Below are 24,444 nucleotides of genomic sequence, written 5' to 3' on the forward strand. Positions count from 1 at the left end.
CAACTGCCTCCCCCTGAACCTGTGGTGAACAGTTCATGTACAAACCTGAGAGGTGGCCAGGAGAAAGCCAAGCTGGAAGAAATCCATGGTGGAGGGCTGAGTGGTCTGGGCTCTGGGGCAGGATGGGCCTGCCGGCCAGGATACTGCCCCCGCTGGACACCCCAGGGTAGACCCACCTCTCCGCTGCTGAAGCCCTGTCTCTGCAGACAGCGTTCGCCCACCCAGGCTGAGTGACCCTACTCCAGAGCTAATAACACAGGTCCTCACCTTCTAGAGACATGTCCAGTCTCTTCTGGAGCTGCTAGGCACTCCTGGGCTGCTCCTTCCTGCATTGTTCATATCCCTGGCTGGGGCTGAGAACGCTCCTGTTGGGAATTTGATGGTGTCTTTGAGACCTGAATCCCCAGGCTCGGGGTGTTCTCCATCACCATGGAGTAAGGAGTAAACAGCTTGTCCTTGGGGCGCCACACCTGGCCCTGTCTACTTCCCCACCAGAACTCACTGCCCCTCCCCATCGTGTTCCTCTCTTGTGATATGCAGGAGTTGGGCTTGGACCTTCTCTCCATCAGGGCCCTCTGATGGTGAAGAGTCTTTGAGCTGATACTGCCAGGAGCCATGGGGACATGTGCCTCTTGACTTCTCCAATCCTCGGGAAGCCTAGAGGCTTCCACCCTTGACCCATTGCACAGAGTTGAGAGCTGATGCTTCAGTTCAGTTCAGTCACTCAGTCTTGTCCGACTCTCTGAGACACCATGGACTGCAGCACACCAGGCCTCCCTGTCCATCACCAACTCCCGGTGTTTACTCAAACTCATGTCCATTGAGTCGATGATGCCATCCAACCATGTCATCCTCTGTCGTCCCCTTCTTTTCCCACCTTCAATCTTTCCCAACATCAGGGTCTTTTCAAATGAGTCAGTTCTTTGAATCAGATGGCCAAAATATTGTAGTTTCAGCTTCAACCTCAGTCCTTCCAATGAATATTCAGGACTGATTTCCTGTAGGATGGACTGGTTGGATCTCCTTGCTATCCAAGGGACTCTCAAGAGTCTTCTCCAACACCACAGTTCAAAAGCATCAATTCTTTGGCGCTCAGCTTTCTTTGTAGTCCAACTCTCACATCCGTACATAACTACTGGAAAAGCCACAGCTTTGACTAGACAGACCTTTGTTGGCAAAGTAATGTCTCTGCTTTTTAATATGCTGTCTAGGTTGGTCATAGCTTTTCTTCCAAGGAGCAAGTGTCTTTTAATTTCATGGCTGCAGTCACCATCTGCAGTGATTTTGGAGCTTAGAAGAGTTCAAAATTCTGCTGACGTGACAGGTAAGGGGACATGTGGCCCAATTACCCCTCACCCCCATGGTCCCTCTCAGGAACCCCCTGCTGTCCTGTGAGGACTGAGCTGACCTAAGACAGACACTCCAGCTCCCCAGCTCGGGGTGTCCATTGTGTCTGGCCTGGAAGGAGACCCCACGTGATTTCCTCCAGAGCAGGCCGCTCCCAGGGACATCCTGCCAAGGACAGGGCTGTGACAGTCTCCCATAGCCCTCCCTGTGATATTCTGTGAGAAGAAATGCAATATTCTTGTTATGAAATAATTGATTAAAAAAAAAGAAAGCCTGCCTGTTTAGATGTAGTTATAAAATGGGCCCATGTGAGTCTTCCTCTTAATTTAAGGGACGTACCAGACTATTTCATAAAATGAAATCTGCTGGATAGCCTCTAGTGTGGGCAGCTGGAGGGGAGGGTCTGACAGTGGGGGATGGGGGATGGGGCTCTGGTTCTGGGCGGCTCGTGGTCCAGCGCTGCCTGCTTTTCCTGTTGTGACTTTGGGTGTCAAGGGAGTGAGTTGAATGTAGCCTCAGACAGGCTGGGTCACCTGTAAAGCCGCAGTGTCCCCACAGACTGACGTGTGTCCAACCACTACCTCCCTTATCCTTTTGGCCTCCTGGAAACTTGGCACCCAAGGAACATGACATTTCAGGCGCTAATGGAGGCATCAGGCGCCTGCTTCTTTCTGGTCCTGCCATGCTCTTTGACTTTGACTTTGTGTTTGTTTCTTGGTTTCGTGCTAATTCAAAAGGACAGAAGGCAGGCAGGCGGGTGGGTGGGCAGATACCTGCTAGGTTCTGGGACACCTGCCTTCCCGAGAATCCCAGTAGGTTTCCTGGGAGAATTTAGGAGGACGGGGGTGGGGGGGTGGGGGGGGCAGCTCTGGCTCTGCCCTTTCTGATCCCCACCCCATGCTGGCACCAACAGGATGCAACCCCTGCCCTGTGCGGTCCTTCCTGACCCCTCTCTGGTTCCTGCAGGGTCCTGGCAGGAGGCCCTCAGCTGGAGCCCGTGTACGTGCTGCCACCGAGCCCTCGGCTCCTCTGTGGGACTGGCCCCCCTGGTTCCTGTGCTCCCAGCCTCCCCGCTCCTGCGGAACCACTCGTGGGCCACATCAGGCCAGGGGCAGGAAGGAGCACGATGGGAGGAGGGCACTGCTTGTGGAAGGAGAAGCTGGCCGTGCTCCCCAGTGCAGTGAGTTCCTCCCCAGAAGGATCTGCAGGGCCTCCACTTGCCCTTGGCACTGAGTCTGTCCCTGGCGCCTCGCCCGAGCTTGCTCCTGTCCTCACTCTGCTTTAATGGGACTGTGAAAGTTACATGGAGCGTTGAGTCCTGACTCTGGCTCCCACGCTCTGCTTCCTGGGGGTGGCCGCTGCCTGCCCTGCAGACCTCTGCCCAAAAGCCCCTCTGGGACATCAGGCTTGATTGTGAAAGCACTGTTTCTGCTGCCTGTCCTGGGCCTCCCTCCCTCCCTTCATCAGCCTCCAAGTTCCACATGGTTCAGACCGGCCTACACATCTCAGAAATCTGAGTATTTGGTGACAAATAAGCATAGACACAGTCTCAGGACATGACTTAGCGACCAAACAACGACAAATCTTAGTGTGAACAAAACCTTGCTTCTCATAGTTGAGCTTGGGGGCAGAATGACGTTACCTTAGCTCAGTTGGTGAAGAATTCGCCTGCAATGCAGGAGACCCTGGTTCGATCCCTGGGTTGGGAAGATCCCATGGAGAAGGGAAAGGCTTGCCCACTCCAGTATTCTGGCCTGGAGAACTCCGTGAACTGTATAGTTCATGGGGTCACAAAGAATCAGACATGACTGAGTGACTTTCACACACTTTTAGTTTCCTAACATCAGAGGGGTGTGTATTTTTCTAGTAATCCAGGGTGATTGTTGCTAACTTGTAGGAGTGTTAAGAAAAAAATTCTCAAGGTGGGCAATCCTGCTAATGAATCTGTTTCTGGTCTTCTCATTCTGGAAGGGAACAATGTTCTGCTGGCTGTCTGATGTTGGGAAAGTTTCTTTGCCCAAGTCTTATTTCTTTGAATGGAGCTGTGGTCTTGGCAGGTTACTGCGTTTAGTGTGGGCTTGTGGGGAAGTTTCACTTCCATGGGCCAGTCCCTCCCTGGCACCCAAACACAAGGATTGAACGCAAAGCTGAGATTTATTTAGCTTTTATTATCTGCTAGATGCCATTCTTAGCCCTGCATGTTTCCTTATTTAATCCTCCCAATACCCCCACTTTCCAGGTGAGAAAACTGAGTCACAGAGAAGTAATTTCCAAAGGTCAGACAGCTGGGGTCTCACCCAGGCATTAAGGTTCCAAAGCAGGTACACTTCACCCCTGAACCCTACCAGCCAGGCAGTGAGTAGGTGAATGAGTGAGTGAACACATGAAGGCCTTTGTGTTTGAACTGGATGTGGCTAGTTGTTGCCTTTTAAAAGATTTTCATTTATTTTTTTATTTTTGTGGTTACGCTATGTGGCTTGCAGGATCTTAGTTCCCCAACCAGTGATCAAACATGTGCCCCCTGCAGTGGAAGCATGGAGTCTTAACCACTGGACCACCACGCAAGTCTCTCAAAAAGTTTTAAGATGTATTTTAACTCTGTTTTCCTGGAGAAACAAACAGAACGTGCAGAGCTGTTTCAGTTGGTCTCCTTAAGAGAACCCCCTCCCCGGTCCCCAGCTGGGTGATGACATTTGTGCACAGCCACAGGCCCTGTGCTTCCTTGTGAATCTGGCTCTGGTTATGCAACGTTCCTTTTGTTCCTTTTTACGGGACCTTTTCACAGCGCCAGTTTCAGGCTGGTCAGCATGGCTGGGAGCAGCACACAGGTCCGGCGACTCTGGGAAGCTGGGGGCCGTGAAGTGTCCTCGGGCCCTGCCAAGTTCCTGGTATGGCAGCTGCGAAAGGTCTTTCTCTGCTCTTTACCCAAAAGGTGGAGGGGGCGAGGGGAGGTGGGAAGCAGGGGTGCAGCCCAGGGATCCCGGTGCCACCCTTCACTGCGAGAGTTGGGGGCCGTGAGCCTGGGGAGGGAGGCCTCTGCTTCGGGTTCCTCACTTTGCGGGGGGTGGGGGGAATCTCATTAGATACTTCCATGGGGTGATCTGGGAGGGTTCCGTGGGTGAGAACATGTGTTACCGAAGCCTGTACCTGGGCGGGTGCAGCGTGTGAGTCCCACCCAGCCAGTGAGCAGAACCCACCGTTTATGGTCTGTGGGGGCAGGCTGTCCTTCACCATCACTGGGTTGTCTGAATTGATGCTTCACTACCTGGCTGTTTGATGGACAATTTCTTCCTAATAGCCAGCCACCCCCTATTTCATTGATTCCATATGGTACAAACTTGTGACGGTGTAGAGAGTTGCTCCTCTTCAGATGCTATTCTTTTAGCTGATGAGTCAGTTTAAGCCACTTAAATAATAAATAAATACACCCCATTTAGTTTTATTATCCTGAAAATAAAGCTAACTAGGTATTCATTACTGAAATGTAAAACAGTATCCTCCTGCCTCTTAAAATGGCCAGGTCAGCCCTCTGTTGCTTTGAAATGACTGCTGGGCTTATTCCTTCCCTCATCCTGCAGACCCCAGTGCTTTGCTGCCTGCCGTACTGTGTGGCACGGGGACATCGTCATCCCCCCAACATAGGCGTGATTCTCCCCTGTGCCAGGCCCACAGTGTGTGTATGTGTGTGTGTGTGTGTGTGTGCATGTGTGTGACAGAAACAGGTGCTGTTGCATCTTCACAGGGAAGCATCCGTGGCCTCCCCTCCTCTGCTGACATGTGTGCACTCCCCACAAAGTGGTTCTTTTTTTTACATTATTTTTTTATTTGGCTGCGCCCGGTCTTAGTTGCAGCATGTGGAATCTAGTTCCCTGAGCAGGGATTGAACCCAGGCCTCCTGCATTGGGAACTCAGAGCGTTAGTCACTGAACCACGAGGGAAGTCCCCCGAGTGGTTCTTATTGAGGCACTTCCGTTCTCGTTTTCCCCTCACCTCATCTCATGGTTTCCCAGAAAACACATTTGTTGCTGTAAATGTTGATGCATTTACTCTCTGCTGGGCCCTGTTCTGAGTGTGTGACTGGCCTTTGCTGCTTTAACCCCACAGCCACCTTGCAGAGAGGTTGCTGTATTTTTCAGCCTGTTTTCTGGGTAAGGAGCATGAGGCGCAGAGACGGCAAAGTGCCTGCTCAAGGCCACACAGCGGGAGCATTTGGAGTTCTGTTACCTGTTCTTAGAGAGTGGAGCCTGGTAATTCAGGGACTCCTTGTGTGGCTAACCCTGGCTTTGTGTCAGTTGGCTGGCCCTGTGTGGCCCTGTAGTCACAGCTTCCTGGGGCAGGAAGGGACTCCTGCAGAAGCCTGGAGGATGGCCACGGCGAGGAGTGCGGGCAGGGGTCTGTCCCTGGTCCCACTACTTACTCCTGTGTGGCGGGTCTTGCTTTGCCTTTTCCTCCACTTTCTTGCCCTGGGGATTGGAAGGTGACAGAGCGCATAGCCTATAGCCGCCGTTGTCTCCACCCCTCCTTGCAGTCCAAATCTGATCCCTCTAGTAAGCCTTTCGGTGGTCCCCTCGGCTCCACTGAGGCCCTCAGGGATGTGGCATCTGTGCTGTGTCACTCCTGTGTTGGGTTTGTTAAGCACCATTTTTTGTAGAAGCCTATGGGAAGCCAGTGATCTGCCTCTCACATTGGCAGATTATCACTGGCACTCATTACTGGCGACGCAGGGTCTTTTGGTTTGGACGTGGTTGCTGGCTGTGACAGCTGCTCCCTCGTCCACAGCCTTTGATGGCACTTTTTGCATCTAGAGTAAGGCCTTCAGGGTGTTTGTTTACTGTGATACATCAGCTACACCTTTTCCTCGAAAAAGTATAAGATACTTGGTGTCCTGTCAAGATAGCAGAGGTTTGAATATTGATTCGAGATGCTGCAGGGATATTTGACAGAACCAAGTAAACCTCAGGTCAGCTGGGAGCCCAGGGTCCTGGAACCCTGTCCGCCCTGGGGAGTGAGTGACTCTTAGGAGATGTTGCCCAGTGGATGAGGATCCCGCCTCCCCGTCTCCTCCAGACACCCCCATGTCTGTGAGCACAGGGGCCACCGGGCACTGTGGAGAACTGTGTTCATCCAGCCCAGACGGGGCTGGCAGGGTGTGTGCCCAGGGAGCACCAGCACTCTCACTTTGGACTTGTGCTTTGGCCTTCATCCCCACTGGGCTTCCAGCTGCCTTTTCACCCCAGTGGTCCCCGCCAGGACCCCAGGGCACCCTGTTCTCTCCCTCTGTTGTTTGGAAGTATGTGGCTGGCCTACATCTGCTCCCAAATGGTGGCTGACCTGTCTGAACCCCATCCTTTCCTTCTTAGAGAGGCACAGTTATCGGGGCAAAGCAATTCCCTCCCAGAGGTGCTTGGGCCAGAGTCACCAAGTGTTCTGGATTGAGCCTCTGCTGGTCTCGGCCAGTGGCGCACCCATCTCTGTCCTCTGTTAATAAAAGTTTGCATCGGCATGCAGATGTCGTTTTGGTTACTATCCTCAGTTGAAAGATGGGCACCTGACAGCAAAACTGCTGTTGTCTGTTTCAAATATAAAAATAACCCCGTTTGGAAAATAAATGAGTTTTAATCATTTGAAAAATATGTTGAACAAGAGAGCCCCCAGGCAGGTCATTTGATTCTTTATCGGGTGGATGGCTCGCTAGTCTCTGCCTCGGAACAATGGACTTGGGGATTTTAGGGCTGGGCCGGGCCTTCTGAGCACTAGATCCAAAAGCTGTCATTTTATCAGAAGAGACTGATGCCCAGGGAGGCCAGTGGCTTCATTGGAGTCCCAGGACCACATACTGGTCCAAGCAGATGTGCTCTGGGCCTCAAGCAGCACCTTTAAGGAGAAGCAGCCCAGGCCTGTGGGTTACCTTTCACAGGTTAACCTTTACCACGGATCCCACCTGTGTCTCTTTCCTTCTTCCTTCTTTTTCTTGGTACCTTTAGAAGTTGCAAGCTGTGATTAGCACGTGCCAAAGGGGACACAGGTGAAGGAGGCTGGGCGGGGTGGAGGCGGGTGCTGCACTGCCCTGGAGACAGGGAGACTGGGAGGAACTGGGAGGTGGCCGAGTGGCTTTCACCCGGGACACTGGCACTGGTCCACAGAGGGTGGTGGTGGCCTGCAGGTGTCAGCCTCCAAAGGCTGTCCAGGAAGGCAGGCGGGCAGCCCTCTTCTTGCAAAATAACAAGAGAAAAGGAGTTTGCAGCACACATCTAGGGGTCTGGGGTCTACAAGTAGAGAGGTTTCCTTAGTCTTCTCCAAGGTCAGGATGCAGGATTACTTATGAGCAAGGAACCGTCTTCAGGAGACTTCAGCAAGGTAGTTCTCAGCCATTTTTTTTTATTGTAATATAATTGCTTTATAATGTTTTAATTTCTGCTGTATAACATTGTGAATCAGCCATATGTATACATATATCCCCTCCGTCTGGAGCCTCCCTCCCTTCCCCCCGTCCCACCCCTTTGGGTCATCAGAGAGCACTGATCTGAGCTCCCTGTGTTATATAGCAGCTTCCCACTACCTAGCTATATTACACATGTTAGTGGATATATGGGCTTCCTAAGTGGCGCTAGTGGTAAAGAACCCGCCTACCAATGCAGGAGACATAAGAGACATGGATTTGATCCTTGGGTCAGGAAGATCCCCTGGAGGAGGGCATGGCAACCCTCTCCAATAATCTTGCTTGGAGAATCCCATGAACAGAGGAGCCTGGTGGGCTACAGTCCATGGAGTTGCAGAGTCAGACACGACTGAGCGACTCAGCAAAGTACAATGTATGTATGTCAGTGCTACTCTCCCAATTCGTCCCACTCTCTCTTCCCCGCCCCGCCCCCCGTGTCATAAGTCTACATCTGTGTCTCTCTTCCCACCCTGCAAATAGTTCCGTTAGTATCATTTTTCTAGATTCCATATATATATATGTGCGTTAAAATAAATCAGACATTCTTAAGGCATGAACTGTACTGTGGTGATAGATGAGGGCTTCAGCTTTTTAGCCCCTAGAGTAGATAAATTCTTTGCTTCCAAGTAAAGGCGCATAGCGATGTCACGTGTCACCTTCCTGACAAGTGCGGTGTTTGGACAAGTCGGGCTGCTTCCAGTCGGCGTGAGGCGTGAGCTCCCTGAGCAGCCACGGGGCTTCTCTCCCGTGTATCCGGGTCCCATCCCTGCTCATCATCGGCTTGGTTCCAAACACAGCCCCAGAATGAGGTTCTCCCCTGCTGCAGGATTTCGTGCCCATCAGATCTCAGAACCTGGCTTAGAAGTGGTGACTCACTCATGATTCCTCTGTCTTCCTAGGCTTAGGGCTAGACCTGCTCCCCCAGGAAAAGCTCCTCTAGCTTCACTGGTTTCAATCTGACCCAAGGACAGGCTGGGCAGGATGGGCTGCAGACCATCGAGGGCCGGGGGATGGGAAGAGTCCATAGTTTTGGTGTCAGAAGTTGCTGCTGCCTCTTAACTGTGTGATTCCATACACCTAAGAGCCCTGAGTGCCATTTCCCCAGCTGTGAAGTGAGGACAGTCATGTCTTACTGGGCTTCCTGCTGAGAACCAGGTGGCTGGCCTTGAACGGGTCTGCTTCCTGACCTTGGTCACCTGTCGCCTCTTACAGGATGGTGCTGGTGGAATGTTGCTGTCTTCTCTAGGGGGGCAGGGGGGCTGCATGGTCTGTGGACACAGGCTCTGTCACCCCAGGCACAGCTGGCTGCTGAGGGGTGCAGGAAGGCAGGAGGCTTTCTCTGCAGCCTCTTGGAGGCTCTGGACTGGCCAGAGGGCCTGCCTTCTTCTTCCTAGAGAATCCCCTCCACACTCTTGCCCTCCTGCACCTGTTCTGGCTGCACTGGTTCCCTTGCTGGTCTCCGAGATGTTTGCAGTTCCACTGCAGGGTCTTGGCACTGGCCACGCCCCCCAGTCTTATCCCCTCACGTGACCTCCCTCAGCCCACCTCCCGCAGCCCCTCCACGCTAGGCTGTGGCTGCACCTGCCTCCCTGCGTGCTCCTCCCCTGAGGGTTCTCAGGCGCCTTGCTGGCAGGCTGGGGTGGAGATTCAGTATGTGGGGGTTCCAGCTGCTGCCATCCACTTAGGTGATGGGGGGCTGCTGGAAGGCATAGAGGGCCGGCCTTCAAGGAGTTTGCTCTCTGTTTACAAACTTACACTTATGGTTGGTGTCAGATTGTCTTGAGTCGCTGTGTGTTACTTCAGTCTAACTTGGTCCAACAGCTCAGGCTGCAGGTGAAACTGAAATACTGTGAGGGTGGGCTGAGGCCTAGCTTTCTGATTGTATTGCTTGTATGTAGGTATGTATTTGTTTACTTATTTTTCATGTGTTTATGTGTGTATCTGTCCTCTGTTTATCTATCAGCTCTCCAACCTGTTTATCATCTCTCTGTTGTACCATCTAGCTGTGCATTTATTGTCTAACACATCTGTCATGTGAAGGGCGGTGGCGTTCAGGCCTTGCTGTGGGTGACCCTCTGTGGAGCTGCGAGGCTTTGAGGCTGCTGCAGGGAGTGTGGGTGCTGCCCCTCCAGACCCACCCTCCCTGCCCTCCTGGGGCTTGAGGCCCAGAAGCTGCTCAGCTTGGTGGCTTCTGGAACAGGAGGTATCTCTTGCTCATGTGCTGATTTGGGGAATTACAGGGCAAAACTAAGTTGGTTCTCTTGGACCTTGAAACCACACCACAGGAGAGTGTGGAATGATGGGGGCTTTTGGAGAAGGCTTTGTAGCCCCCTTGAAACTCAGCGCCCGTGTGTCAGGAATGACGAGGGAATTCCCCACAGTGTTCAGGAGTGACCCTCACAGGCTAAGCAGTGAGGCGGGGTCAGCCTGGGGGCGGGCAGCTGGGCCTGGTCGTGTCAGTGCTCAGACATCAGCAGGCGGGGCTGGGCTGCAGGACCCCCATGGCGTCCCCTCCCTTCAGGGTGGTGTTGTCTGCTCTCCTGCTTTGCTTTGTCACATAGGTTTGCACAACCTGCTTACAGAGTTTGCAACTTCCTAGTGAAAATGCAGAGACGTTTGCAAATATCAGAAGACATAATCAGTCCCTTGTGCTGGTTGATTGGGAGTGGTGGTCTCCAGACAGGTTTACATACTCACCTCCAGGGCTGGGACCTACGTATGTTTAATTGTAATGGAGTGTGAATGCACTACTGTTCATTTATTTATAAATTATATACATGTCCCACATTGCAGAGATATTGTGTGCATTCCTTATACACATTCACAGTATAAAGCAAAATGGAAAGTGCATGAATTGAAGGAGCGGTAGGCAGTGCTGTGTGCCTTCGACTGGGGACAGTGGTTCTCAGATATGGGGATGTTTGGAGTCAGGTTAGCTTAAAACCAGCTCTTCTGGAACCTTGATGATCTGCCAAGACAAGTAGCTGAGTCCTAAGGGAGATGAAGTCCTTGGGATGAAGGCCAGGCTGGATGGCCCTGTGCACAGTGTTCAGGGCCCGTGGCCTGGCCGTGGTGAGGGTGGTTTCAGGCCCCTGCAGCTGTCATGCAGTAACTCTAGGTAGGCCAAGAATGTTTGGTTCCAAGATGCTCAGTGGCTCCCTCACTGTCTTCCCTCCAGGACTGTCTGAGTTCTGCCACTGGTGGGAAGACCTGAATGCCACACCAGGAGCTGGCACCTCATCTGAGCTGACCCTGGTGTTGGTGCTTTCTCCAGTTATAGAAGTAAACTGTGTTCTCGGTAGAAAAGGAAAAAAGTGCACGTGGAAGAAAAAATATGAAAAAAAATATGAAAAAAATATGAAAAATATGAAAAAAATATGAAAAAAACCCAGAAACACGCTGCTGCCCAGGCAGCCTGCACACTGATAGACGTTTCCAGGTGTGTGTGTGTAGGTGTGGGTGTGTGTGAGTCACGCACTCTGCACCAGGGAGCGACCGCGTGGCTGTCGTGACTGTTAGTGCTATCGCTGTCACACATCGCGGCGTCTCTCCAGGCCCACAGGTGTGTCACCGTCTGTGAGCCCCATGATTTATCTAATGTAACTAAGTCGCAGGGTTGAGCTCTTAGGCTGTGTGTTTTTCCCTGTTACACACATCGTAATGCAGTGAGCAGCCTGGTCCCTAGAGACTTACGGACTTTCCCAGTAATTTCCTGAGTCATTCCTCACATTGCTGTCACGTGTTTCAGACCTTTTAAGGGCTTTTTGTATCTATGCACAAGATGTTTTCTAAAATGATGAATTAGTTTACATTTTATTTACATTTTAACAATATTTTAAAAAAATTATATTTTAGATTTTAATCTTTGCTTTCTAATGGACCTCCCTCCCAAATCTCATTGTTTGGAGTCCATATGTCCTGAGCCATCAGAAGTCTGGGATGGTGGGAAGATGGGCAGGACCGGTGTGGAGCCCAAAACAGTACAGACATGGGGTGTGAGGCCTGTCGCCCACTGGGAGGTGGTCTCGGAGGCTGGGGACACTGGAACAGTGGAGGGCAAGTTCTGGTACCTGGCACCCATGGGGACCATCTCAGTTGGTCCCCAGACACCTCTGCGAGAGGAGGAGATGAACTAGAGGCATGTGTCCTGGCCAGGAAAGACCAGCCACTGCGTGTGGACACCCAGAGCCCACTCTCACATCTGAGCATGGAGGAGAGTGCCTTCCAGGTCCTGCTTTTGTCTGGGGCCCAGGTCGCGACCTCTGCAGTTTGGGGTTGGCTTGGCCACACGCTGTGTAATTTCAGGAGGTCATCTCTCTCATTGATCCCTGAAATAAACTTGGTATTCACTCTTCATCCCTTCGCTTCACACTGGGGGAGCCACTGTGAGCCAGATGCCCAGGTGGGACCCCAGGTGAGGGGGGATGTCAGGTCCTGTTTGAGAAGGGTTCCCCAGGGCCAGGGTGGGCAGGAGCAGAAGGGGGTGCCGGGGTTCTGTCCACCTTGGCCAGCTCTAGCCTGCTGCATGGTCACCCCTGTGTCACCTACTCAGAGTGTGTCCCGGGCTGATCCACAGAGCGGTGTCCATGAGACGCAGCAGGCAGAGGGGAGCTCACAGAAGGCAGGAGAGAAGAGCCTCCTGAGAGGAAGGTGTTCAGGGGAGCCGAGACAGGGGCGTCTGGATTCTCCTCCCACTCTGCCGTTTTCCATGAGACCTTACACCTCTCTGCGGCTTGGTTTCCCCCCTTCTGAAATGGGGAGGTAATTTCTCTCACAAAGTTACTGGATTCATCTCCTGAAATAGTGGCTATAGAGGAGCCTGGTGGGCTACAGTCCACAGGATCACAAAGAAGTGGACACGACTGAAGTGACTTTAGTTCGCACACACGCCTTGGAGTTTAACACACCCACTCACACAACAACACAGGGGTTGTGTAGACTGTAAAGTAATTATAACCTGAAGTTTTTTTCCCTGTCAGATAAGCTTTTCAAAAATAGAGTGGTAAAAATTGAAAATTCTCTCAAAATCAGTAACTGGTTCTTTTGAGCAGATATAACAATAATGATGTAATAGTGGCCAACATTGATTGAGGGCTTCCTGTATACCGGGACAGATAGGCCATGACCAAGGACTGCTTACCTTGCCCTGACCAGGGGTCATGGGAACCCGCCCTGCTGTTGATTAGTGGAATTGTGTCACTTGGGATCTGAGGTCTTAGGGCTGAGATGTCCTGATAAGCTGGCGACCCTCCCAGGTGATAAGATGAACCAATAGTGAAGGGTCTGACAGCGTTTATGATCATGTGAATCAACTGCCATCCTTCCTTCCCAGTGGGGTTTGCAATGTGTGGGCTGGCAGCACAGGAGATTTGAGAATGACCCTTGTCTTGTCCTTGCAGGCTCCAGGGGCATCATCAACACCTGCTTCTCTGTGCTGTGACAAACCGTTTAGGTGAGTGTCCATCACTGAAGCTACTTCTGCGCCTTTGGCTTTGGGTCAGCTCTCGCAGAGGAAGCCCGGGCATGGTGTTATTTTATTCTGTAGTAATCTTAATGTCTTTTTCAATTTTAAAGAGAAATGCTCAAAGCTGATAAATATCATATATGTGTCTCTTTCTGGAATGTAATGTCCCAGCATTAGAAACCTTGGTTGTGGAAACGTCCAATCAGTAATTATGTTGCTGTGATTTGATTGTGAAATGTAGCATTGGGGAGAGTTCTAGAATTGACTTCAGCACGTGAAAAGCTCATTATTTTTTAATAGGTCAGTGTTGCTCAGTCTTGTTCAACTCTTTGCGAATCCATGGACTGTAGCCTATCAGGCTCCTTTGTCCATGCAATTCTTCAGCAAGAACACTGGAGTGGGTTGCCGTTCCCTTCTTTAGGGGATCTTCCCGACCCAGGGAGCGAACCTGAGTATCCTGCATTACAGGCAGATTCTTTATTGTCTGAGCCTCCAGGGAAGTTCCTGTGTCAAAAGATGTGATTTGATTTTTTAAAGTAAACAGACTTCTTTTACATTCATGTCTGGTGCATAAGGTAGAGAAAAATATCTTGGTGATTGTTTGTATTTGAATAAACCAATTAAAAAATACATTTATGATACTGGATATTTGAAGATATTATTTATTTTGGGCATCATAATGGCATTGTAGATATTTCTAAACATATCTTTGTCTTTTAGAAATAAATGCAAAATTACTTATAGAAGTGACATATAATATCTTGGGTTTTTTCAGGGCAATCACAGTGGGGAAGGGGGTAGCAGGGAGTATGGATGGAAAAAGCTTGGCTGTGTGTCCATTTTGAAGTTGGATGATGAATACTTAGAAGTTTGTTTAAACTATTTAGTATACCTTTGAATTTTTTTCAGAATTAGGAGAGAGACTCATGTAATAGGAGTAGTACACAAACAATAGCTACGAGCCCCTAAAGCTGGTGGTGGGGGATTTGATAGATTAAAACCACACTCCCGTGACTGTCCTGCACCACTCCATGGATTCACCTGTCTTTGAGGTTGACCCCATCACCTCTCACCTGGATTTTTCACTTTCTATTCCTGACAGCACCTGCAGCCCTAGAAGGCTCTTCCTGGGAAGGGCTCTGGGGCCTGTGGTCCCCATTGCACAGTCCTAATGATGAGGAAGCAGAGCCTGGATGCTGCGTGCTGGAAGCATTATCCTGGGCTCACCAGGCTGCAGGCTCTCCCCACCCAGTGGCCCTCACCAAGTCCTCCCCTCTGCTGGCTTCATTGCATGGTGTTTTTATCCTCTTCCAGAACCCATCCTCCTGATACCTGATGCCTGCCCTCCAGGTTAACCCAGGTGCAGTCTCAGCAGAGCCAGCACACAGCTCTTCTCATTTAGACACTAGCCCTTGCCTCCCAGCTGCTGGAATTCCCTCCCAGCTCCTCCTCTCTGCAGGATAGGCCAGCCTCCTCCCTGGGCAGCGGGCCTCCACATCTCCCCCAGGATGGGGCCTGCAGATGTGACTAGGCACTTGTTGATGTCTCCCAGCCTTGGCCTCTTGCTCTGCCATCCATCTGTCTCATGGGCTTCCTCCCTGCTGCCTACACCTGACTTGACACTCAGAGAAAGGAATGCCTCTCCTTCCAAGATCTGGGCTCTCTGAACTCGTGCCCGCCCATGGAGGCCCTCTCTCTGCTGGCTTTCCATCAGGCCTGCCCCCTACCAGGAGCCTCAGTGTGTTCCCCGCTTGTAGCTAGTAGTGCCCCGGTCATAACCGTTAAGGAAGTTTAGCTTTGTGCCCTCCTGTGATGAGAATCAGTAAATTCCCAGAAGCCTGTCATCAGGTCTAGATGTGAACAGTGAGCACATGTCCCTCCTGGCACTTGGCCCCTTTCCTGACAGCCACCCGTGTGTCTCCCAGGCCTGCAGGGCTGAGCCCCGCCATGGAGGACGGCCGCGAGCTGGATCTCACCTACATCACCGAGCGCATCATCGCCGTGTCCTTCCCCGCGGGCTGCTCCGAGGAGTCTTACCTGCACAGCCTGCAGGAGGTGACGCGCATGCTACGCTCCAAGCATGGGGACAACTACTTGGTGAGTGGGGGACACTGAGCATGAGGGAGGCGAGGGGCCCGGAGGGTGGGGACCGTGAGGTGGGGGGACCTTGAGCCTGAGGATGGCCAGGGGACGCCGGCGGGGGTGGGGGACTGGGGGGCGCTGAGTTTGCTGAAACTTGATGAGCGAAGGTGTCCATGTGTGGGGACTGAGGAGCCTGCGGGTAGGAATACAGGCCGGTTCCTCTGCAGCTGGCTTCACAGACGGTGGCGCGGGGAGGGGGCCCGCCACAGGGAGGCTGTCCTGCCACGTAGCCCGCTGTGCAGTGGAGCGTCTGGGCTCCTCGTGGAAGCGCAGCCACCCCAGGTCGTGGCCCATGTGCACCCCGAGGACCGCCAGCTTCCTTCCCTGCTGCTGGGGTTAGCACCCCTGCCTCTGAAGTGAATCCGGGACTGGAGGGTGGGCATCCAGAACTATCTTCCACCCCAGCTCCCTTTCAAACAGACGTGAGGTTGTTGAACGGAGCACAGGTCTGAGGAAGGTGCTGTGCGGTGCTTACTCACTCAGTTGTGTCTGATTCTTTGCGACCCCATGGACTGTAGCCATCAGGTTCCTCTGTCCCTGGGCATTCTCTAGGCAAGAGTGGGTTGCCATGCCCTCCTCCAGGGGATCTTCCCAACCCAGGGATCAAACCGGGGTCTCCCGCATTGCAGGTGGATTCTTTACCAGCTGAGCTACCAGGGAAGTCCACTGTTTCTGGCCCATACAGGGATCGAACCCATGACCTTGGCGTCATTAGCACCTCACTCTAATCAACTGAGCTAACCGGCCAGTTGAGGAGGATGAAGAGGACCAGTCTTCCTGAACGTCCTCTTTCTCCACCTACCCTTTCTTGTTCCCGAGGCCCTGGTCCGGCAGGTGGCTCTGTGGCTCTGTCTTCCACTATTTGAGTTAGATGACAGCTCCTCCTCCCCTCCAGACCTGCTGCTAGAAGCTCTCTTTATCTCCATAAGGCAGCTAATCTTTACCCTAAACTGACAAGGCAGTTATTGTCATCCTTATCGGTCTCTTCAGATGTCTAAACGGCTGGGCGGGTGGCCCTGGAGGCAGATAGAGGGAGGTGACTGCCCAGTGGCTTCCAGCAGCCCCTGCCCAGCCAGTGGCTTTCCCACTGTCCTCAGCATGGCCTGATGACAGGCAGGGAAGGTGGGGTCCAGCCCATGAGATCCGGGGTCCCACCCGATCCTTGATCACAGCTGCAGGAATGGTCTCCTCCTCCTGACACCCAGCCCAGGGAATGGGGTGCCTCCTCCCTCCTCCCCCGCTCGCTGCTCACCGAGGGCCTGGGACCTGAGGCCTGGGATCAGGGGGCTGGGGGCTGGGGGCTGGGGCAGTTCCACTCACAGTGGTGGTGCCTTGTCAGAGCCTGAGTTCACCTTGCAAAATGGTGAGGGTGTGGGTCCTCACCTCATTCGAGGATAAGGACCTTTTTGAAAAGTGGGAGGAAAGGTGTGTGTGTCTTCCATGGAGCCTGAGTTGAGAACCCTGGGGTGGACGCAGTTCTTCCCCACTGCACATCTGAACTATGTGCTCTGACAAGCACATGTGGAGGCCGATCACTGCCCCCGCCTGCCGCCAACACATACACACAGCTGTCTGGTCAGGCCACAGGTGTTGGCTCTCTGAGGCAGGTTTTAATGGAGCCCATGGTCCAGGGTGCAGCTAGTTCTGGGGTAAAGGAGCCGTGGACCCCATCCCTGGAGCACGCTTCCTCTCAGGTCTCTTTAGCGTCTATCTCTGAAGAGAGAAGCGTGTGGAGCCCTTTCTGCTCCTACGCTGTCCTTAGTTTTTCCTTTGCCTGAGGTGTGATCAGGTTCCACAGACAGCTCTGTTTCTCTGTGAGCCTGGGGCTCTGGGCTGGGGCTTCCTGAGACCAGGCCCCCTGCAGGCCCAGGGCCCTCCACCCCGTACCTTGTTCTTCTGAGGAGCCAAGGCCAGTCCCGTAGGACGTGTATGCTGTCCTCAGAAGTGTTAGTCGCTCAGTTGTGTCCGACTCCGTATGACCCCATGGACTGTGGCCCACCAGGCTCCTCTGTCCATGGGAGTCTCCGGGCAAGAATACTAGAGTGGGTTGCCATTCCCTTTTCCAGGGAATCTTCCTGATCCAGGGATCCCATCTGAGTCTCTTGCATTATAGGCAGATGCTTTACCATCTGAGCCGCTAAGAGGTGACTGTCCTTATTATCTGTTTTGTTTTTCATCCCATGACGATTACATATCTATACATTTCAGTCTTTTTCATAATCTGCCAAATCTCGAAGGCAAAGAGCCTGTGAGAATGCAGTTGTTCCCTTTGGTCTAAGGACAATGATTAGTCTAATAGCTTCTTATTTCCCCTTTGTAGGTGTTAAACCTCTCGGAAAAGAGATATGATCTTACGAAGCTTAACCCAAAGGTAGGACCTTAGCCCTTTGTGTGTTCTCAGTTTTGTTAAATGTCTGTGATGCTTATCCTGCTCATGCAAAAAGGGTATGTAGCAAGTCTCTGTGGAATATGACTTAATGAGGGCTATTAGGAACTGTTCACATTCATGGCTTATTTTTTTCTTAAAATTTTTTAGTTTGAAGTAGTTATAACGTCACAGGAAATTCTAAAAATAATACAGGGTGATCCCACACACCCCTGACCCAGCTGTCCCCAGTAGTACTGTCTTGCATGACTTGTAGTAAAATATTGATGGCAGGAAGTTGACGTTGATACAACCCACGGACTGCGTGCAACTTCCACTGGGTTTACATGTAACAGGTGTGTGTGTGTGTGTGTGTGTACGCGCACATGCGCGGTTCTCTACCATCTCATTCTATGTAGATTTACATCACCACCACCATAATCAAATCCAGACATTTTTACCTCCTTCCGGCCCCCTCTGTACAGCACGCTCTCCCCTTCCATATATTATTCTTTTTAATAACAAAGATTTAGGGGGGAATTTTTAAGACTGTGTAAGTGTAAGCTGTGGTATATATGATATATATATACACACATACTGTATTTCATATGTTGGAGTATTTTGAATCCATTAGGATAAGAAAATAGTATGGTAAATTGCCTGTTTTATTGCTCATTAACAAGGGCAGAATATGTATGATAGTATTTTAGCTATGCTAAATAGAATTTATGTATGATAGTATTTCAACTACATAGAAGAAGAATAAGGGATTCATCAGAATGATGAATCAGCTGATCACTGATACAGCTGATCACTCTGCATGGCTGAATGGGTGTGTGCCTTTGCCTGCTTCCAGCATTTTTCTGAATTTTTCCATCAATACATAATTTCTATTGCTTTTATAATAAGACAGAGCTCTGCCTCCCCTCCCTTCTTAAAAAAGGAAAGGAAAGCAAAAATAACAGCCCTACATGGCCCGCAGACTTAGAGGTGGGGGTGTGTGTCAAGTGGCTCAGAGTGTGTGTTTTGGGGCACAGACTTTCTTTGTTCCTGAATTGTAACCAAGGTTTGAAGGCCTCCTCCCTCCCTCCTGGGCACATTCCTCTCTTTTGAGGAGTGTCACGTGTGATAGGCATCTCCCTCCCCATAGTTATCTGCCCCTTGTGTGGGGGAATGGCTCACCGCATTTTCCCAAACTGCGATTTGAGTCTGAAGAGAGGAATTTTGGCAGCAGCTCATGCCAAGAACTCCTGTTTCAGATCTTGCCAGGCCTGGGCCTCTCCCCATGAGCCATGCACCATTAGCAGCTCCTGAAAGCCCTTTCTAGAATTGTCATTCCAGCTGCACAAAAGCAGATAAGACCAGGGAGTCGATGTCTCATGGGGAAAATATAATCCTTCATATTTTTCTTTCCAGTAAAGGAGCCGCGGTTCCACTAAGTTTTAGAAAAGGAACACACAACGTTGTTCTGTATTATAAAATGAAATATTTTGCTAAATTTTAAAAAAAAAAGGTCTTGAGATGGCTTCATAGGGCTTCTTGGAGATGGACACCAGGAAGCCTCCTCTCTTTTCCCTTAGATTCTGGACGTGGGCTGGCCGGAGCTGCACGCACCACCCCTGGATAAGGTGTGCACGATCTGCAAGGCGCAGGAGGCCTGGCTGAACAGTGACCCCCAACACGTGGTCGTCATTCACTGCAGGGTGAGCACCCATCCGGGGGCCCAGGGGGACTACCTCTTCACTCTGATTGCCTGCTTCTTTAGGGGTTTGTGATTAGGTTTTCATACGTATCCTGAGGGGAGGGAAATAGTTATCCAGCCTCCTGGAGTCTGGCTTCAGAATGTATAGGATTGAGGTTCCTAAATGCACAGTTGTACATGGTGATGCTAAGGTGGGGGCCCCTGGGAGGTAATCCTTTCATTTTCATGCGTTTTTTGTTTTTCACGGAAAGCTCCTGTTTAAAAAGCAAAGGGCACTGTTAAGGCGTACAGCATTGGACTCTGTGCCACCTGAGTGATGCCAGTTGATTGGCATGAGACTGTGGGCAGGATGCTACGGCAGAGTCATATGGTCCTTTCCGAGCAGGCCAGCCTGGTGGGGTGGACGTGACATGTCCACGCTCACAGGGTGGCCGCAGGGATGTCAGCACCTTGTCCTGGCTTCCTGACCTGCTAGGCACCCTTCTCCGACCTCCTGGAACTGCCTCTCCTCTTACTTCTCCGGTTTCTCAACTGCCTTGGCTTGTTCGTAGCCTCTTCCTGCACTACCCTGGATTCCTCAAATCTGATGCGTTTTGCCAGACACCTGAGCTCACCCAGCATGTGGCAGGAATGCTCTGAGAGAGGTGGGGGTGCGAGGGGTGGGGCTCCATCCCAGAAGAAGGGGTCTGCCCCCTGCTCTGTACACTTTACACCATCAGGACGTTTCGAAAATATAGACATTTCCTCCTTGAAATATTTCTTCCTTCAGACTTTTCATACTCAAAAGCTGTACAAAAGCCCTTTGCATTATGGACCTTAGCGTAAAAGAACCTTCCTTTTGAGTTATCAGACTTTCCAGGTGAGTTTCCTGCAAGGGTACTGAATGAGGAGGGCAGACAGCGGCTGACAGTGTTCAGAGCTCCCACACGGTGAATTCGATGGTCACTTGGCTGAGAGGGAGAGCCTCTGGGTGCACACACGGTGTTTGCCACTCTCTGCTTCTGCTGCTTATTCTCACGTCAGATTTGCTTACATTCTCCCACAAACAGCCAGGGAGCCCCATTAGTTCTCAAATAAATTAAGTTAACTAGAACTTTTATTCAAGGATTATGTTATGTTAAGGTGCTTCTCTCCATATTTGTATTTTGATGCAAGCTTAAAACAAAGAAAGAGACTCTTTTTTTTTTTCTTTTTTAAACAATTCTTGGCAATTAAAACGAGCTCTGTATTTTTCACTGGGTGTGGCCTGTTGATTTTTACATGTGAGGATACTGCTGATGGGCGTCTTTTGCCCAAGCTCCCTTCACAGGCCTGTGAAGCAGTGGTTTGTAAACCGCCCAGAGCACTGCGGTGCTCAGCGCTGGGGAGAAATGCCCACCTGGGGCACCCAGACCTGCTGCCAGCTGTGTCTCCCAAGGATTCTGGCTCCTAGACCTTGAGGTGCACCCCCTTCAACCATCATTCCATTTCAACAGTTCACTTTTTTAATGGACTGAATTATAAAACTATTTATAATGTCTGGGCCACAAGTGATGAACTTACCACATAGAGTCCCTTAAAACATCCTTTTCCTAAACTACGCTTGCCTTTTGGGAGAAGTCTTGGTAGTGGGATTAACCGGGAACATGTTGAAACTTCTTGGAAACCATTTGCTCATCTCTTGTCCTATTCTGGTGGCCTGTGAACCCTTCCGGCGATGATCCAGGAAACATGCCATGAGAGAGAAACCCTCTTAATTTGAATTTACAGATGTTGACTTCAAGAGAAATTCACCGTGGTTGCTGTGGGGCTGAGACTGCTGACTTTCCCCTAAACCTGCCAGCCCTGCAGAATGGGCTCTTCCTGCCCACGAGTGCCAGGAATGGCATCCTGGCCTGGGGAGGGCAGATAAGGACCAGACTGTGTGACCCCATCTCCCTGCTGGATTCCCAGGGTGGTGTCTGTGTATGCTCGTCCTCACCCTACCCACGCTAGTTTTGAGTAGAAACAGCCTGTGGTTCTTCTGGACAGTTTCACCCCGTCCATATTGTTTCATCTTAAGTTGTTGGTGGAGGATACTCACTGGGACTTTTGTCATCAGTGATTTCTCTTAAGAACAGATGAAAGCTGTTCAGGCCCTAAAGAATGTAGCTTGTGCTTAAAGACTTCCTGTCCATAATGAGCAGCATTAGAGACGGTGGCAGTGAAGTCCTCCATGTGCCTGACTTGATGGAGATGTTGTTCCCTGCTGGTGAATTTATATAAGAAACATATCGTAACTGCGTAGTTATAACTACAGGTGCTAGGGTTCAGGACCGATGGTGTGTCTGCACTGAGTCTCTGAGGCATGCACTCAATGCTCACGAGACAGAGAGGAAAACCCTCCTAGGGGATAGTCACACACCGGGATTTTGACCTGAATTTCCTTTATCGTTCCTTTTTAAGAATAGATGAAGGATCTGTGTGTTGGTGACGCAGCCGTTGTGGCCCATGTGATTCCAGATCACGGGATGTTGACTCTTCTTGAGAGAACCTAAACAGGGCTCTCCAGGCTTTGGGGCCCCACAGACTACTCCCACCTGCCACTGAAATCACCCCAGATGCACCGAAACTAGCAGGCGTAGCTGTATCCCAGTCACATTTATTTGTGGACACTGACATTTGAACTTGAAATGATTTTCGTGTGTCATTGAAATACTGTTCTTTTGATTTTTCTTCAACTGTTTAGAAATGATAAGACAGCTTTTAACTCCAAGGGACACAGATGGTGGGAAGTGGCTGGTGGGCTGTGGTTTGCTGATCGCTGTCCTGGGTCGTGACAGTGTGTTTCGGAAGGTAGCAGTCCACGGTTCTGGTTGAGGTGGTCCCATCACAGAGCTGCGGTGCGTTCAGAACCTTCTGTCGGTGATGTTGGTCTGAGGTCCTGCTGGGTTGCCTTGTCTGGGCAGTGCGTGTCTGTGGTTATGGACTGAGTGATGCATTTTCCATAAAGCTGCTTCGGAGGGGCGTCCTCTGTGACAGCGCAGGGCTGGGTGGGTGGTGCCCAGGATGCTGTGATGCGGCAGCACCCTGAGATTGGCTGTCCTAGTCTTCTGGACTTCTCTGGGCTCTGTGTGTAGACCTCAAAGCCCTCAGCTTATAAGTGGGGCATGCGGGTCTCTCTCACTTGGGTGATTAAGTCACACTAATGGCTTCCACCCAACAGTTTTTTTCTGGCCTCACTGGGAAATGAGGAACTGACTGGCCACCTCTGTGCAGACCTGACCTCGGGCGTGTCCTCAGATGGCCTGGTTAGCACCTGCTCCTGCTGTTAGTACCCCACGTGTGTGTTCTCTGCTGAGCTGGGTGCTGCCGTCCCTCAGAACAGGGACCAGAGGAGGGTAATGCTGGCTTCCCTGTCAAAGCAGGCTCTTTGCCATCCTGTGAAGGAAGCAGTGCTTTCCTGTTCTAATGACCTCTCTTCCATCTCCTGCAGGGTGGAAAGGGACGCATCGGCGTGGTCATATCATCTTACATGCACTTCACCAATGTCTCGGCCAGGTAGGAGGGAAGTGTCCTCGCTGCTGTGGGCGTTGGGATGCTTTGAGGCTGGGTGGGCAGGAGGCGGACCCCTCGGAGCTGACTTGGAGACCAAGGCTCGTGTCCCTGGTGCCTAGAAACCCAGCTGCAGCTGAGGGTGTACGCTCAGTGAGCAGCTATGTATGATTCACATTGAAAACTTCAGGGAGGCCTCACCGATAAAGCGAGTGCACTGTCAATCTGTGACAAGGCTGATGGGGACAGACATTACCATTAGTAAAACCAAAGCAGTGCTTCTCACTGGACACCTCACATTCTGCACATATCCATGGCGACGGCCACGGCCGCTGTGGTTTACATGCACTGGGTCTCTGGGAAACACTTTGCATATTTCGTTTTTCTTGCTCAATCCTCCCAAGTAATCCAGGAGGGAGTAGTCATCGCTCCCATTTCACAGATGAGGAAACTGAGACTTGGCGGACTTAAGACTGCTCAGGATCTCATGACTTATGAGCAGGAAGCCAGGTCTGGTCCGGTTCTCAGGAGGTGCTGCCATGGGCATGGGGTTGCTGCCCACAGGAGGTGGGTCCCGTCCACTGGGGAGGACAGGCACTGTGAGGCCCGTGAGTGAGGCCCTAGCTGCATGCCAGCCCTCCTGGCGCTGGGTACATTGGTAAACCCAGAGGCACCCCGAGCACACGTCTCCACTCACACTGAGATCCAGTTCAGAAACATCGTTCTTTCTGGGTGTTGCATCTGCGTTGGCCCGCTCTGTTCAATGGCTACTTTGTGAAGTATGAACTACTCCATTCTGAGGAAATATAAGCCTATTCATATTAGTCGATAAACCCTTTCCTTTCTAGCATTAAGGAATGAAATTTGACTTTCCAAATGTTTTCTGTGGAAACAAATTGGAGAGCTCATGCCTGCTAGGCAGGAAACCCAACCCTCCAGTGAAAGTCAGATCCTTTCTTGGTGATAATAAGCACTTGTGTGTGTGTGCCAGACAAATTGAGATTCCCGTTCACGTCACATCCCTCTGGTCAGAGAGCAGATTTCACCTGGCGGACTCTGGACAGAGGCCACCTCACATTTGTGCCCACAACAGCACAGCTTTGTCTGGAACCAGAGTTTCATGTGCCATGGACAGTCCTGGCATTTTTGGAGAGCGTGGAGACTGGGCTTTTTTTCACTATAAGCTTATCACTGATACTCTCTCTAAATGCCCCACTTTTTTCTGAATAACTAAAGTGTGTCTCAGCTGCATGTGTTAGGCAATTCACAGGAAAGGATCTAAACTTCGGGGTCCTCACCTGGGAAGCAGGGCTGATGGCTGTTCCTCACAGGGTTTTGTTGACAATTCCATGTGTTGTTGCATGAAAGGCACTGCAGCATCAGTGCTGGTATGGGCTGATGTTAATCCTGCTGGTACTAGTAGATAAGATCGAATTAAGTGCTCTTCGCTAGAGTGAAGTGACACTACCAAG

General features: G+C 51.2%; 1 protein-coding gene across 7 annotated transcripts in view; it reads left to right on the forward strand.

Moving 5' to 3' along the window:
- TNS3 (tensin 3) overlaps positions 1-24,444 on the forward strand; it is a 219,415-nt gene that overhangs the window by 86,562 nt on the left and 108,409 nt on the right. For 6 of the 7 annotated variants that reach the window (XM_043463431.1, XM_043463429.1, XM_043463425.1 and 3 more), the window contains 5 exons: positions 13,186-13,238; positions 15,176-15,347; positions 17,713-17,763; positions 19,338-19,460; positions 22,914-22,978. In XM_043463431.1, coding sequence (XP_043319366.1) covers positions 15,198-15,347; positions 17,713-17,763; positions 19,338-19,460; positions 22,914-22,978 — 389 coding nt within the window. In that variant the 5' untranslated portion in view covers positions 13,186-13,238; positions 15,176-15,197. Of the gene's footprint in view, positions 1-4,139; positions 4,236-13,185; positions 13,239-15,175; positions 15,348-17,712; positions 17,764-19,337; positions 19,461-22,913; positions 22,979-24,444 lie in introns of those variants that run through there. The other variant, XM_043463428.1, reaches the window with a different exon arrangement.

The sequence above is a fragment of the Cervus canadensis genome, chromosome 3, assembly GCF_019320065.1.
Source record: "Cervus canadensis isolate Bull #8, Minnesota chromosome 3, ASM1932006v1, whole genome shotgun sequence".
Lineage (NCBI taxonomy): Eukaryota > Metazoa > Chordata > Mammalia > Artiodactyla > Cervidae > Cervus > Cervus canadensis.